The sequence below is a fragment of the Dreissena polymorpha genome, chromosome 8 (genome assembly GCF_020536995.1).
Source record: "Dreissena polymorpha isolate Duluth1 chromosome 8, UMN_Dpol_1.0, whole genome shotgun sequence".
Classification (NCBI taxonomy): domain Eukaryota; kingdom Metazoa; phylum Mollusca; class Bivalvia; order Myida; family Dreissenidae; genus Dreissena; species Dreissena polymorpha.
In genome coordinates this window covers 74,580,061-74,597,829 of record NC_068362.1, presented here as the reverse complement: position 1 = coordinate 74,597,829, position 17,769 = coordinate 74,580,061, and the positions used below count along the sequence as shown (strand labels likewise).

At 33.9% G+C, this 17,769-nt stretch overlaps 1 protein-coding gene across 3 annotated transcripts; it reads right to left on the bottom strand.

Annotated features, from left to right (window-relative positions):
- Positions 1–826: 826 nt before the first annotated feature.
- Positions 827–17,175, bottom strand: LOC127840908 (uncharacterized). Of its 3 annotated transcripts, none has more exons than XM_052369367.1 (5): positions 16,857–17,175; positions 5,087–6,414; positions 2,986–3,055; positions 2,277–2,401; positions 827–1,315 (listed from the first exon to the last, which is right to left on the bottom strand). In XM_052369367.1, exons 2-4 carry the CDS (start codon positions 6,386–6,388, stop codon positions 2,319–2,321), a joined length of 1,455 nt encoding a protein of 484 aa, XP_052225327.1. In that variant the 5' UTR covers positions 6,389–6,414; positions 16,857–17,175; the 3' UTR covers positions 827–1,315; positions 2,277–2,318. The 3 variants fall into 3 exon arrangements, with proteins under 3 accessions (XP_052225327.1, XP_052225328.1, XP_052225329.1); XM_052369368.1 differs by having other exon boundaries at positions 16,863–17,175; XM_052369369.1 differs by having other exon boundaries at positions 16,909–17,175.
- Between the last annotated feature and the right edge of the window lie 594 nt (positions 17,176–17,769).

The following is a 17,769-nucleotide window of genomic DNA, read 5'->3' as shown; positions in this document are numbered from 1 at the left end:
CGCATGAATATGCAAACAATAATAAAAACTATGCCGTATCCAATGCTTAGGAATTTTGCTTCAATAATATCTTTTACACGTTTTATGACACTGTCATGTTATATAGTGATGTTAATGCGAGTAATTGAGAACTTCTTTGCAGGGACCTATTTGTTTGTATAGGTCCCTCTTCTTTGATTGCGTATGAATGACCGCCAAGTGGTAAATCGGACTTTTCCAAATTCATTCATTCGCGGTTGTTTTGGCAGCCAGCCAAGTCAGCTCACTTCAAAAAACGGTTTAACTACTTTGGCCTAGGGGCTTCGCCCCAGGCCAAAAACGACTCTCTATAATATGTATATGAAACGTTTCTGATAGTCAGTCTGTCGTTTACTCATTTATTTTGATTACGCCATTCCTCTCTAAAGCATTTATGATTGTATTAAAGTTTTACAAAGCAGTTTAGTTTAGTGTGCGGCTTTAACAATTTATATTTTAGAAAATAGCATGATGCATCGTTACAAATATAGTACTTAATTCGCTTAATCCGCTATCATTGCGATCTGCTTGTCGGAGTTTTCTAATCACTAGACCACGTGACTATGTGGGCGGAGCGATCGATAATTTTGCGACGGGTAAAATGTGAAACCTGTCAAATGTTGACCCCGCTAATCAAGGGATTCGAACAAACGACATTCGGATCCGGAATCCAACGCTCTACCCCTAGAATTCTGCATTCTATGTCATTTGTCAGAAACTAAACATGAATCATTTTGAGTAGGTTACCTTTCCGTTAGAATGCTTTCAAACTATGTTATTATGTTTGGATGATTAAATGGAGACAAGCACAATACACAGATTTATTAAATGGTAAAATCTCATCGGATTGTGGCACATCAAGAGCATCGTTTAATTATTTTGAGTTAGTTCTCTTTCCGTTATGATATATGTAGTTTCAAAATATGTTTATTAAGCAAAAGGGAGAGAAGCACAATACATATCTAAATCATATTGTCAAACGGTTATTTAGCTTTGTGATATGAAGCCTTGCGAAAAGTCCATATTCTGTACGGAATTCTCAGACAGCGTAATTATTTCGGTTATATTACATTTTTAGTGGTATGAGACGAATACATCATGTCTCATAGACTTCATCAAGTGTCGAAAAGAATATTGGCCGAACCGTGGTTCGAAATCAGGGCCCCTATATTTCAAGTCCAACTCGCTAACGATTGACAGCAACTCTGTTTTGTTGTTGTTTATGATGATGTCATCGTCGTCGTTGTTGTTTTTGTTCATATAGGAGAAGAAGGTCATCGTCAACTGGATCAAATCCCTACAATACAAAGTATTCCAAACACGTGTCTTTCCCGCTATGTCAGTGAAACACCAATCTAAATCGCATTGACGTACATTAGTATTACACTGTGCTATTGATATGTTAGCTGGCCATTTAGTAAGTGATTTAGTTTTAATTTAACTTAATGTATCAGGATAAGCACAATGTGTCTGATTTTTATTACTTGATTTTGAAGTAGAAGAATGTATCATTGCTTTCGAAAAATAATCCAGAACACCAGATAAAGGGCGTTTCCGACTGCTTAAAAAAATAAATAACCCTATGCTGTTGGTACTCCTTTGAATCGTTTCGATGAGACAGTTCTTATTAACATCAACAACACAGAATTCAATGAACAAGGTGCATGTAAATACCTCATTTAAAATCCGTTAACTTATCTTAATTTTTGCCCAGATTGGTAACCATGTCGTTCAAAGACGTTCCGTTTTTAAAAAAAAAACGTATACAGTTATTTTCTTTCTTCTCTCATTCTCTTTTCATTTGATCCTATTTACCAAAAAATGCTAATAAAGCGGAAAAAGGAAAAAATTATTTTTAAGCTAAACCCTATTTTGTTGGCACTCACTAGAATCGTCTCGATGAGACAATTTTAATGATCACCAACAACTTAGGATGTAATTAACAATGTGCATGTAAAGTCCTCGTAAAATCTTGTATGGCATTCTGAATAAAAAAATAAGCATATATTACAAATGAACGTCGTTCTCGATTAAAAATGACGTAACTTGCTTTTGAATTGTTATATTTTATATTTGCCTTCACTACACGCATATACTCCATTTAATCCAGAGATCTACGTGAAAACCCATCTCTTTTATAAATCTGAATGACAGCTTTTCATTCATGTTTAAAAAGCGAAAGCAGATAAATATGTTGCCTGCTGATGATTTTACTATGTTACAGTCCAAAATCTTATAAAGGTTAATGAAATTAATACCTGAGGCATCTTTCTAATATGCCAAGTTGCCACGCGAATGGCTCATGGACCAGTCGTGGGCTTACACGTAACTGTCTGCAACACATCAGTCTCTCTTTGGCTTAAAATACTCCCTGGCAAGCAATCTGGAATGACAAAGATCATTTGAATGCAAAATGATAGTAGTACGCTATTAGAAAACCGCATTGTTTCTAATGGAATAATCTTATAATGAGACACTTTGGCAAACTGTTCAACGGTCCTTTTTAATACGGGCGCTAAAACCCATGACAATTTGGGCAATTTAACCCAAATCTCGATTTGCTGCAGATGCCTTAATTTTACAGTAATTCTGACGGTTAAATTAAAGTAAAACTAGTATGCAATATGTGAACAAATTATAAAATACCATGTATCCGCTAATGTTTCCACAATGTTCCTCTCTTTTCAGCAACCGCTAAAAATACCTCTAGAGCCAGCAAAATTTCACAAACCAGACATTCGCATGTACCACATCATACTGATGAGTTAGAGAGTGTAAAGGTCATTAACTCTACATGATTCTGCGCTTATTGCCATACATTCAATGTTTAAAATCATTGGATAGTGCAGTTTCAATTCTTATCCTCAAAAATCAAATATTGCGATTTTATCATATTTTTAAAATCGACTTGCCAATTCGCATAGTTCGTCTATTTAATGGACGCTGGTTTCGAAGTGACTGGCCTACCTTTAGACGTTTCTGGCACATTCACTTTACGCAAGCGCTGACCTTCCGCCTTGAAACGCCTCTCTTCTGCCTGGTTTGTTAAAAAATATAACAAGTCTAATAAACCATTTACCAAACAGTAACTGCCCTTAAAGTGTCTGTAAAATATGTTTGTTTTAATATTATAGGAATAAAGACAAATTGCTCGTGACGAGCCATTCCAAGTTTTCCAATAATGATTTCGAAGCCTTTATAGCCATAATTTTCAATTAATATCTAAAAAAGAGAAATTGTCGTCTGCAAACTCTTTTAATTTATGAAGGCCCAAACTATTTTAATCAAAATAAATTAATACAAACCTACAACTTACATGTATAACAATAACGGGTTGGGTAACAGCACATGCTTTTCATACAACATTTAAAAAATCATTTGCACCTTTCTCCTTTTTTTAGAAAACTGCAGCAGACGACTTTATTTTCTTTTGTTTTTATTAACTGTACAAAATTCCTATCGGGAGGCAATAAATGAAGGATCTTACATGAGTGTTCTATTTTATTATCCCCGCTGAAAAAAAATCGGAGGGGATATAGTAATAGTCACCGTCTGTCTGTGCGTCCGTCTGTCCGTCATTCCATCCGAAACTTTTCCAGAGTATTACTCCGAATCTATTCAATGGATATACTTTAAACTTAGAATATCAATAGATGGCAACTAGGAGAAGTGCAGTGATGCAGAACCATCCCTCTATGTACCTTAGTTTTTTAATTATCTCCCTTTATTTGATTTCAAAATAATTTTTTGTCCGCAGCATAACTCTAAATCTACTGAAGGGATTTACTTTAAACTTAGAAAATACATGTAAACAGATTGCAACTAGGAGAAGTGCAGTGAACATGAACCCTAACTCTTTCGGCCGTAGTTTTTCAATAAGCTCACTTTTTATTTCAAAGTTAATTTGTATCCGTTGTGTATCCGTTTTGCCCGGAGCATAACTTTGATCTACTGAAGGGATTAAATCTTAATCTACTGAACAGAATAGACAGAGATTACACAGGTGCCATGTTTTGCAAATATTATTCTACTCTCTAAAACAAATGTTCTTATACAAGTAATAACATTTCGGCGAGGTTTTGACACTACTGTGACAAGCTCGTGTTGAATTTATTAAACGAGTCATCTAAATAAAGATAAAAACAAGGCTTGCCGAGTTTTTGTCTTTATTTAGATAACGAGTTTAATAAATTCAAACAAAATGGCCACGAATGTAAGATTCTGTTTAAAACTTGACCAATAAAATAAACAAATGAGCATGATAACATGCATGCATTGTTTTCCTATATATCATGGATAGCAAAGGGTGAGCTCTGAGACAATATAGTACATCGGTTAATTTGCACTTGCGTGTAAGAAGTAGTTCTGAGGTATCTTTCTTAATAAATAGTGTTTTTTTCATTAAATATATCAACTCTTAAACATTTAAATCGTTAAAGTATGATATTTTATTTAAAAATGATTAAACGTTGTTTATCATTAAACAATTTTAACATAAGGTTAAAAACGTGAGTTGATCTGGCATTATGACGTCATACCAACGTCAGCGTATTACGTGACATTTTGGCGTAATTTTGTTTATAAAACTCGTGTAATAACACCCGTGTAATAGAGAAAATAGATACTGGCGTTAATTTACTCTCAGAGCGTAGGTCATTTTATTAAGCATTGTATTGTATTTTATTTTGTATAGTAAACATCTCTAAAAAAGTAGCAACATATTAATAAACTGCTGTTACGTTATGTAATTATTTAAGTCTCTATAACGCTCAAAAGCCACTGTACTCCTGTTAATTGTATAATTTAAGGTTTGCAACTTAATTTTGAAAATGAAAGTAGTCTTATAAGTAAGGGTATCTTTTCTCGTTATCTTTTGTGTTTTTATTCACACACTTAAGCCAGTTTTATACCCCCAGAAACGAAGTATATGGGGGCTATATTGGGTAAACATCCGTCCGTCGTTCGTTCCGTTTGTCGTTCCGGCGTCTGTAGACATAATTTGAAATATAATTTATCTTACTTGCCTTTCAACCAATGTTCTATGTTTGCTAGAATATGTTTATCCTACCTTAAACAATATTCCCCGGGATATATCAAATGTGTTTGCAGACTGCTTGACTACATCCTGAATAACCTCGTTGAAATAAGCCTCAGTAGGGTTCTCTACCGCCAATTCTTTAATCGTCCTCAAACCGTCCAGCATACATAACCTGTAATTAGATTCAATATCATCGATCGTCAGGTATGTGAGCCTCTTATTGAACACATTTTTAAGATCAACCTTTTCACAACAATCTGTCATTAAATCCAGCACTTCGTCCAGACATTTGGATACAGTTTTGTTTTGAGTTGTACAACGGATATCATGATGAATGCAGAACATCTTCAACACGTAGGACGAAAATGGTTGGTCGATGGCACTCTTTTTTGCATACAGGCATTTTATGTATTTGAGATACATGTATATCAATTTATGAACCCCGTGTATCTTATCACGCATGAATTTAACTTCTGTCTCTGTAAATGTGATTCGGAAAGCATTGCCTTGTTTGGCAACAAGTAGGATCGATCCTCGGTCAAGAACGGCTGCTGCTAATCTTTCGTCAACACAGTCCCCAGCTTCGAAGCAATCTTCTACACGGTCGTATCGTATAGCGGGAGAAAGATCCACGCTTATCACAGAGCCGTCATATTCCAGCTCAAGCACCGTATTGGGATGGTGTACTTCTGCCGCTTTCAGAATAACTCTTTCAGAATCACTAATTGAAAGCAATGTAAGGCCACCCCGATTGTAAAACATATTTGTCCCCGGTGCAAAAACTAAGTCTTCCCACTCATGCTTGGTCTTAGCAAGTATCTTGATGGATTCTAGGACAATTGAACCAAATATTTTTTGACGCTTTTTAGAAGCATCTGTGGGCTGCTGAAAACCTGTCAAGTAGTCATCGACCACGTAATTTCTCCACTTTACTTTCAGGTCCTCGTCTTGTAATTTTATTTGTACCATACCTGGCTCTTTAATAAGATTTCCTTCAATAAAAACGTCTGGCATCTTATTGACGTGAATTGCCCCTGGTTTGGACAGCTCTTTGATTACAACAAGGAAATCGAATTCATCTATTTTGTCTATCTTTGTTCCTTCAAAGTAACTTCCAACTTTTAGTATCTCCGACACAGTGAAACGAGGCTCAAGTTCGCTGACTTTGTCCATGATTACATTCACGCTTCTGTACACGACTTCAGCTATCTTCTCGGCCCTCTCTGAGATTATATTCTTTCGAAGCGACAACACCTTTTGTTCCACTAGGTGTGAAAATGATTCTTCACTGCTGCTTGACCCTTTCGAATCGTTCAGTAACTTAGCGGTCATGTTCACATTGAATCAATTTTCTCTACCTGTAAAATGTCTAAAGATTATATCAGCACTCTAAATAAGGGTGTAATTCCACAATTATTATTTTTGATTTATAATTAAAACTCTATGGTGTATTAACTCAGTATAACTGTCTCGACGAGACAATAAGTTCTGATTATTACTTGTTTTTGTGTGTTGTGTTTACATTTCGTCTTCCTATTGTGGTTTTGGCACAGTGACTCAATAATTTATGATTTTATTTGTTATCAAATCCAATGACGTTTGTACTTATTATAATTTGCTCGACCAGACGACTCTAATGAGTAACAGCAACATGGGAACTTGTAATAACAAAGTAATTGCCCATACAAAGGTTAATTACTCCCACTTATATTTAGCCCTGATCAACCTCATTAACCCATTAAAATTCTGCAAACAAGCATGTATGGGTCCCATATGGGCTAAATCTGGGCAAGCCCATATGTGTTTGCCCATACAGGACCCATATGGGACCAATGTCTAATAGAACTACCTAAATGTTATGGGTTTGTCTATATGGTGCCCATCTGGGACCCATATTACACGTTCAGTACTGTAAGGGACAATGTGTTTAGGCATCCGTAAAATCTCATCGAATTTTGCAAATCACGACCCGGACGAATAAAAGAGGCTGTCATCTTGAACTGACCTTTTTTTATGGGCATGTGATCAAAACAATATGACTGCTCCCATATGAAACAATCGGGAATTCTCGGCTGGGATCCGTTAAAAAATCGTATGGCGTAAGTATGACGAAAGCAACCGAAGTTGAGCCAGAATTCCCGTTCTTGAAAAATGGAGGTATGTCGGGGAAAGTTGGCAGTGAAATTGCGGAAAATACAATGTATAAGCTTTGTTAACAAATTTATATTTTTGTTTTCTACCGAATTTCTGGCACCATGTCTCTTTTTAAGAAGAAAAATATATTAAGGGCTGTTTAATTGTAATTACAGTTGTAAGAGCGTTGAAATGTATGTCTCATATTTTCGCGATATAATTTCTCATTCAAGAACTTCAACATTGCTTCGCAATCGCGAAGAAAACGAAAAGCTGATTATCACACCGGGTGTGCGGATACTTTTATAACAGATGACACTTCGATAACAAAGAACAACACAAGCCACGCGCGAATGGCGAGTTCCTCGGTTGTTTTTTTGTTTTGTTTGTTCATTTGGTTTTCAGACACAAAACATTGTAAGGTCGATTAATGGCATAGTACTTCAAATTGCGAAGAAAAATATTCGTGGAAAAACAGTGGATTTTTTACTAAAAAAAAGATAAAATTCCATCGATAATCATCATGAATTAGATGATCAGTAAGGATTTCATCAAAATAAAAATATTTTGAAATAAATCAAGAACGTGACAACTATTCCGAATAAAATATAAATATGGCCAATAATGTTACAACGTGTTACATTTTAGTTTACTAACGTATTTGAGGAAATTCAAATGTTTAACTAGTCGAATGCCAAATGGACTCTTCTTTTACCGATCATTACAATGACAATGGCACTTCTATTCCAGATTACTTGACACTTTTTACCAGATATAACACACTCTATTTAGTGAATCAGAAATGCTGAATTCGCTGTGAAATACTGTTATAGTAAGCAGGCGATAAATAAAAATGGCGTAAATTAAAAACGAATGTGTGTATCCCTTTGGAATACGATTTTATGATTTTGTATAAATGTGAAGGATAAATGTGAAAATAATTCGATATGTCTGATGAGTACAGTCTATATCACTATACATTTTCCAGTTTTCGCGTCACCCAACAGATGGATTTTTGCGTAGTACACGAGTTTAAACAATTTTAAATTACATTCTTTGTAGCGAAACATCTGATCTATTTTGCATGTATATTTATGTCCTTATGAAGTTACAAAGGCCATTCACTTACAATATACAAGATAGCATGTCGAGAAACATCACTCAGCTAAACCTGCAACTTAGAGATAAATATCAGCAAGGATGCAGGTCCGAAGTTCTAGTGGGACTTTTTGGCTCAATGTCAGTTAACAAAAAAGCAATAATGGAATGGTCGAAAATCCAAACTGAGCTGAATAATTCAAACTGAAGAAAAAAATGTCGGCCGAAACTAACACTGAAAGTGAAAGGTAGGTGATTATTTTAGAATTTCTGCTAATTTAGTATCTACATGTATACGGACGAAATTGTTCTAAACATGTGATAATGAATGTCTGAGACACACATGCGTTTTGAGTTTTGCAATGATTTAATAGTTTACTAGTAAAAAAAAAATAATTTGTCTTCGGAATTCTAATTTTCATGAAATGCGACCTATGTGTTGAATTATTTACACGGTAATTGACAAAAGAGCGAACGAAACTGCAACCGAGATATGCCAAATTATATAAAATTATATCATGAATGTCCTAGTGTTTTTCTGTGTTAAAATCATGTGTTTGCAGGACGCATATAAAAGTTTATTGATACATCCAAACTGAACATTTCTGTGTATATAAAACATATATTTATAACAAAAACTCACACGATGTGTATAATGGAATATTAAAAAATACTTTCAACGAACATCAATATCTATTTATTTGTTATGAGTGAAATCTATTTCAACGAAACTTGCATATATATACAATTGAGATGAGAAGCAAAATTAGCATGCGAAATTTTGTCTATCGTTTCTACAATACACACAAAGGTATTTTGGCCTGTTCTTATACGATTCCAATTTTTAACACGGGCACTCCTCTGGCGATGGGCAGGCACTTTGATTAACTTTTTCTAACACTTTGATAACGCTATTTTCAATAGTGAGTTGCTGATGTTGTTCATCAGTGTTTTGTGGAGTAATATCAGTATATATTTTGTCCGATAACCTAATTTGCCGGTTGTTTCATATAAGGTAAGTTCTCTAATTTTTAATTTTTCTACGTAATGGTTAGTAGTGTTATTGATTAGTTTTTCTCAAGGCATTTAAAAGACTCTGCACAATATTAACATCTGTAGTTTTCCATTATCTTCTGTTTTACCTGAAAAGAAAACAAAATCATTTTTATGATGTTTGTTAAACAATGTGCTTAAATGCTTTTGTTGTAAGCAATTAAATAAATCTCGAAATATTTTACAAGAGAGTTCATTTTACATAGATTTTTAAATAAAGACATTTTGCAGTTTGGTCATTATCCATCGACTTCCTAATGTTTGTTTGGAATTGTCCATACACTAGTAAGGTCATTATCCAATTTGTATATTCTTATCCCAAACAAATACGAATATATTGTGTTTTCGAGCATTTACGCCTATAAAACTTTTTACATACATATATGAAAGGTTAATACATAATACCACGCATTAAAACATTAAAACATTCGATTATAATAGTTTTTGGCCTAAACTTTCGACAATTTCATTTACTTTTTCCAGATTTTTAAACATATTCATTTTATTTCGACGTTTTTAATTGTTATAGATTTATTAGCGCACTGTATCCTGCAAATAAAATTTTATCAAAAAGAAACGTTTATTATGTCACAACTTACCTTAAATAAACGTGTTATTAGAAATAAATGACTGGATTCTTTATTTATGTTGCCATATTTTCCTTTAGTTTGAATTATCCTACTCAGTTTGGATTATCGACGTACAGGGGGTGATAGTAGTGTCAAAATTGTGCAAACCCGTCGTTGTTATTAATATAAACACAACACATTCTGCATATGAACTTGGATATACATTAAATAATTATAAATTACAGGATTAGCGAATCGGAGTAAATGAATGTTACCTTTAAATCGTTTCTTTCCACAAATGACGCATACACGATTAAATAAGATATCTAAATTTAATATCTCAATTTAAAGCATTAGTATGCGACATTTAAATAACAACAATTGATATTTTCTTAAAAGGGGTCTTTTTTTAACAGATTTAACATGTATTGAAGTTTTTCATTAACTGCTTTATATTCATAAATGTAAACATTAGATCTTACAAACTCAAGTAAAAAAATAAAGACAGAAAAAAGTAACCCTCGACTAGGTTCGAACCACTGACCCCTGAAGAAAAAGTCTATCGCTTAGACCACTCCGCTACCGTGCTGATACAAAGAGTGATGTATTGTATTCTTTGTATAAGCAATCCTCGTAGTATCACAAAATATGACGACAGCAACAGATATTTCGCGTTGCAACGCTTTATTTTTGAAGGGTTTTAAATCGTCAAAAGATGCATATAATGGATATTTTAGAACATGATAACTTTTTAGTATTACTGTTTCCTAAACAATATTATAAGTACAATAAAATTTGCGAATCTGAAACAATTTTGTTTAAATGTTGTCAATTTACCAAAACGTGAAAAGACCCTTTAATAACTTTTTGTTTTGATGTTTCACTTAGTCAGCTCAATATGATTTTACTGAGATAAGGTTTAAATGTAATAAAGCATGATTGTTTGTATTATTTCTGCTTTTTTCATGTTGTTTTTTATCTTCAAAACAAGATGTGACAATCTTGAAGACACATTTATACCGCATTATTAACTCTCAATCGCTTTTCTCATAAGTGTTTACCAGTATATACTTGTTAGTCTACTTTATTAATTAATGCGCAATTTTTATGCAAGTAGCGAAAGTTTAGTATTGGCATCTTATTCACCAAGTATAGTGTTACATTACATAGGATTTTATGAAGAACAAATGTGTATTTGCCGCTTTAGAATCCCATTGCTCCCGTTATCTAGAGGCCTGCTGTGCTTAAAATTAAACAAAATCGTGTTAATCCACATGATCCGTTGTATTTTCATCTCGCTGAATCTCAAGTTACCACAAAAACACAAGTTCATTATGTAGACAATTATTTCCGGTTGTCACTTGAAATAAATAACTACAGAAATAAGCATTTGAATATTATTAAAAATTGCACTTATAATATAAATTGTATAAATGAATAGTAATGAGATTTTTGCAAACAAACATCGCCATTGGTTATATTATACATGTGTATGTAATTACGTTATGCTTAGATTCCCAATCAGTCGCGCTTGACAATTTTCAAATTGATTCGTTCGTCAACATGTTTGGTAAGAATAGAAGATAAAACTCGGTTATCAGAGTGCCCAATTTGTTGAAAGTCTCTGTTATCCGAAGTGGCCTATATCGGGAATCAAAAATATTCACCTTCATGAATACCACATATTAAAAAATGCTTTATCTTCGTTTATATTGCATTGAGTACTATCAAAATTTCAGTATTTGAAGCACATTGATTACTCCACATGCTGGAATAGCAACCCGTTTCTTGCAAAATATCTAAGTAGTTTTATTGTGTTTAAATGTTTACTGTTCACCCCGTTTATGGTGTTTTTCGACCGAACTTTCTATTTTTGGGTACAAATCTACCATTTTACCGTTATATTTTTTCTTCCCAATGCAAAGGGATACACCATTTATCAACTCGACCATGTACCTTGTCCCAAAAACTAATCTTGAGGACATAACTTTTGAAAAAAATTGACGAACTTATCTCTCGCGCGAGGCTTTTGTTGTTCTCTGTTACCGAAGTGCCATCTGTTATCGAAGTATCCGCATTACCAGGGTGATTATTGGTATTCGTACAGAAAAGTTCGCTCTAATTTCGAAGGACATATATCTGCAATCTACCGTTGCGTGATTTGGATGCAATGCCTTACACTTCTGTCATAACTTTTGGAGAGTTTTATTGAAATGTGTCCGAATTACCCGACTCTACTGACCAACATGAAGAAAAACAGCTTTCAGTTGACAATGAAATTTCTTTAGATTTTCTTCAAGAGCATCACCAACATCATTCTGTTGAGGATTACTGATCAGATAAATGTAAGTAAATTGTTTTCTCATTTATCCAATGAACTTGTGATTTAGATATTTTGCAGTTTTTTATGAACCAAATATTGCTTTTGTCATTTTGTTTTAATTGATATAAACATATTTCAATTTTGTTCTTAAATGAATCAGAAATTTACTTTGTTTACAGCACGTGACACAAGCATATTTACATTGTTGGAGTAAATGAATGACATTCTGAAAGCCTACAACAGGCTTCTAAGACACTTATGGCCCGGGGCGTAGGTGGGACAGAGGCGGCTGTGCACACTGGGCTTCCAGAGGTCATCGTCTTCCCCTTGAAGACTGTGGATGACTTTGAGGCACCGGAGACAAGATTGGATAATGAACAACATCTTCTTTTGTTGTAAGTATATTATATGTTGGAAGTGATACATGTATTATATCATAATGCTTTTCATTTTCCAGGACTTGTTTCAGGTTTTTTTTATCTGCATTTATCCAGATTACGTGCATCCCTTATTTAATAGTTATGAAAAATATAGCATTTATCACTGAAGTGAGAATAAATATAATTTAAATGTACAATAATTTGACAAAACATGGTTTAACTATACATTAACTCTTGTACTTATAAATTCTGACTTCAAAATATTGTCATTAAACTTCAATCGTTGTAGGTGAAATATGTAGCTGACCTAAATGGCCGAGATGTACAGGATACTGTTTGCCGCACCATGATAAACTTTGATTGACAACTGCCTAGCAAAGTAATTTAACTGCAGGGGCCTAAAGGGGAAAAGAAAGTATGAGGGCCTAAACATCATAGGCATAATTGTTCGTAAGTTTAAAGTGATTTTACGTGTTTTAAGAACCATTGTGGCTGCGGGGCGCCCTTTAGGGTTTGATGGGTCAGAATTGCAGTAACCGTTGGGTCTTTCATGATGAAATAGGTATCTTATCAGTTTTAAATGATTACAATCTATGCAGTTGGTAAATGCCAAGCTACTCGAAATTCATAGTTTAATATGTATGAGTAAAATGGTGTGTGAATAGTAAATATCCCTTTTTTCATGTATGCCATTTCCATAAGCTGATGGAATGCAATCTCAGAAGGTGAAGAGTTCTCAATTCAGGGATTTTTTTTACCACTTTGGGAACATGACCTATATTCTTTTAATTAGGAATTCAAGCGTCACTTCAGCCCAAATTAGGAAAATATTATTAGAAAATAAATATCTTGGTAACTCGTTAAAAATGGAATGATAAACATAAAAACCAAACAGTTAAATGGTAATTTAAACCTACCAGTCATTTTTTTACTCTGAAAATCTCATTATTTCTAAAAATTTAAAACTGAAACTGTCCATAGGGATTTTTTTACTGGATTTTTTTGGGGGGTAGATATGTTTTGCCATTGGGAACATGACCGAAGAACGGCTATAAAATCATCTAAAGAAGCTCTGCAGTTATACCAGTTTAATTACATATTAGGAGAATCTAGCTTAAAATAAACTTGTATGTATATTTTTAGCAGTTTTAATGTGTTTTTTGATATTTATGTTAAAGTATGCTTGAATTCAATTGCAAAAGGTAAGGTGCTTAAATGGTTTGTGTAATACCTAAAAAGAAATTCAATGAAGTATTCTTTCTAACCCAAATGTTTATACAATAATAGTTTAAAGATTGAAATCTGAAAAGACCGTATTTACGGTTATTTTAGTCTGAATGTTCACCAGTCTATTGTTAAACTTGGGGTATAAATATCATCTCTTATGTAATACGGAGATGTCACCAATGTCGTTTTTCCATGTAAAAGAAATATCCTTTATTTGTTTCAGGCTGTCTTCGCATGAATCCAGCAACTAGGCAAGCAAACCTAAAAGACATGGAGGCTGCTGTAACGAAGTGGCTTTGAGGGGCGAGGGACAGGAACGGAGGACGGAAGTCCACAGAAACTCTGAGGGGGCCAGCTCTTTACACTCCAGCACACCAGAAACTCCCTTAATTGTCTTTTTGACCATTATTTTGAATTTGAAACATGTTGTAAATTATGTATGATTATGATGCATATTTAATTATTTTGAACAAGGTGCATACTACGGCGTATTTTATTCAGCTTTTAAACTTGTTCTTTACATTTCCTAGTCTGTATAATTCAAAGGTATTTTATTTTTCTAAACTGCATAATAAAATATGGTTTTAATGTATGTTTGAAATTTTTCCACGATTCCTAGTTAGTATTTATATAGGTTCTAGTCAGCATTATTTGGCAAGCATTAAACTATTTTATTGTATGCAGTACTTATGTGGAAACATGTTTTGTTTTACATTGTTGTCTTTGCAGGTTGATATTTAATTATTCAAAAAGTATCAGTAGCTTTTTATGCATGTTTTATAAGTGATGTTTTGCTAACCTGAGAGTTACTTGAGTTTTGTTGACAGAAGTGAGTTTTTTTTATTTTGTGAGTAGTACTTCTGTTGCATACAGCAGCATTTAACTGATTCTGATTATTAGCTTGCATATTTGTTGCTGACTGTCTATGGCATGGCACTCATTTAGTCCCATTTAGGCGAGCGATAGTGGGTCTTTAAGTAACTCTTTTTTTATTGCTTTCAAATGTAAAGCATAAGCACCAGTCGCATGGCTTGATGTGCTTATCCGGTATGCAAGATTAATTGGGTAAATATTATGGTGCAGATATCAACAGAAAATATTATTTTGACTAGAACATCACTTGCAACAATTCTCATCACTCATCATGTGTCACGATTTGATGATTTCATTCTGATTTGTATGTTCTTTTTCTATGCATGAATATATGTGAACATATTTTAAAGGCAGTAAGTTATCAGAATGTTAGTGTGACAATATCTTTGGCGAATTTGAATCTGGATTTACAAACTGGATCACCATAGAAAATCTTACATAAACCTTGTTTAAAGTCTAGTAAGTCATTAAGTTAAACATATGTTAAAATGTTTAGTGACAAACCAGCTCTTTTGGGCTTAATTGTTAGAAACCGAAGGTATATGTCGTATAGACTGATATATGAGAAACTTTTAACCTAGTTGTATGCAAAATTAGATTTAAAGGTATGATTCTATCATATAAGTTGGCAACCATTGTCAGAACACTGATCCTCAAAAGTGGTCGTTTTATTTATATAATTGAACTGTTAGTAGTAAAAGTCATCACATTATAGACTCAATTAAATGCATGTACATTTAATGCTTCGATCATGATCATGAACATTTGTGTGAGCGTTTTAAAACATATATAGACGGTCAAAAACCCTGTGTTACTTTAATTGTTTGATGTCTGCATGTACGTTTACCATGTGTTTGTTTCATTGTATTTTATGAGATACTTCTAATAAAAAAGTATGTTCATTCTAACTGTAGGCGGTGTATATGCAACTGTAAGTGGTGTCTATGCAAGGACCTTGGGTGCACAAACTGCTGCAGTTACTAATAGTTTGAATCACACCTTTAACAAATCTGCTTGTAACCATTTGTTACGTAAATTGTTTTTCTCACTTATCAAATGTCATAACACATTATTATTTTTGTTGAATCTTAATAGAATCCCTATCATGTCAACATCATTTTCATTATTAGGTTCGGGATCACAATGGAGACCCATATTGAACCTGGTTATTGACCGGATGTCATATAGGGCCCATTTACCAACCAGATGTCGTGCGAGGGACCCATATAGGGCTCATTTTCCTACCAAATGTCGTACGATGGACCCATATAAGGTCTATATTAAACCCAGATGTCAATTAAGGGACCCCAATAGGGCCCATAAAATACTCAGATTACAGAAATTGGACCCATATAGGGCCCATAATATACCCAGATGTCTGTTAATGGACCCATACTGGGCCCATTTTATACTCAGATGACAGACGAGGGACTCATATAGGGCCCATATTTTACCCACATGTCAGTTAAGGGACCCATATAGGGCCCATATAATATCCAGCTGTCGGACAAGTGACCCAAAAAGGGTCCATATTTTACCCAGATGTCAGTAAAGGGACCCATAAAGGGCAAATATTTTACCCATATAGCAAGCCCACATGGGTTCTGATATTTCCCGGCTGCAAATATCTCGTGGGCCTCACATGGGATGCTCAGTTAGGACCCATATAGACACCCAGAAGGGGCCCTTATGGGCCTAACATATAATGTTTGCTGGGAAAACGATGAATCATAAAATGTTCCAAACTGTAAGATGTTGCAGACGACACAATAATGTCTCCCACACATTTCAATAGTCTTCAGCAGCAGTACTTTACTGGTTATTGTTTGTGGTGGGGAGGAATCGATCGAGTTTCTTTTTTCTAAGAGACGCAAGTCATGTTTCGTTTTGTGCGAAAGCTACCAGTTGCCGTTCTTAAAGGTTATACATTCTCTGTGATGGAGTCCCAAAGAATTATATGTATTATTAGTAATGACCCAATCCTTCTTCAACTCTTGCGTAAAAATAAACTGTCAATAAAAACTCACATTCTTTGTTTAAAAACAATGTCATCAGCAATGATATCAAACACATTCTTATCTACAAAACTACACTTTCACTACATGATTGGATATTGTAACAAAGACATATTGACAAATCCTTACCACTACCAAGTTTTGTATCGTTGATTGTTATCCAAACAATACGATCATCTACCTGTTTCATAAGTTCAACACCATTTCCTAACTAATATTATAAGTCCACCGCTATTCCGGTTTGCACCCCTTTTAAAAGTTCTAGTTTGGATAAAGGCACATAAGCCTTTTACATGCGGATTACACTTTTTACTTAAACAGTTTTCTGTAAATGACAAAATATCAATTGTTAAATAGACTATTCATGTTTGCATTATCTAATTTAGAATGTCTGTTATCAATCAATTCTTGTACATTAAACACACAAATTTAAAGTAGTTCAGCGGGTTGTGTCCCGCAGATAAAATATGTGAGTGATTCATGAATGTGATTACAGATCAATATAGGAGAAAAAATCGATGTCTCATTGTAACTCAAGTGGTATCATAAATTATACAATCCACAAATGCCGTCAGTCTCGATCAAAAAGGACATTACTCAAGATTGTCACTAGATTGAATTACGTCCATTTCGTTTGAGACCGACGATATGCATGTAGATACCAAACGAAAAACTAATTACATATTCCGTCCATGCAGACGACTTTATGCGTCTTGAAGCAGACGACAGCTGTAAGAATTGAGACAAAATACAACATGTACATTAAGCAAATTCTAGTTTAGTCACAATGTTTAAAGGGACCGTCAATCGTGATTGACGAAAAAAATAAAATTTACAAAATACCGTATTTTTTTACAATTATTAGTTCATATTGATTAAAATATCACGGTATATTACATTACTTGAAAACAGTTAATATTTTCAGCATATTCGGTATTAAAATTTCACGATGTGAAGTCGAAAGTAGATTGCGAAAATAGTTGACATAACAACATACACACTATAAATAACGCAAATAGATTGATCATTATATATATATTAT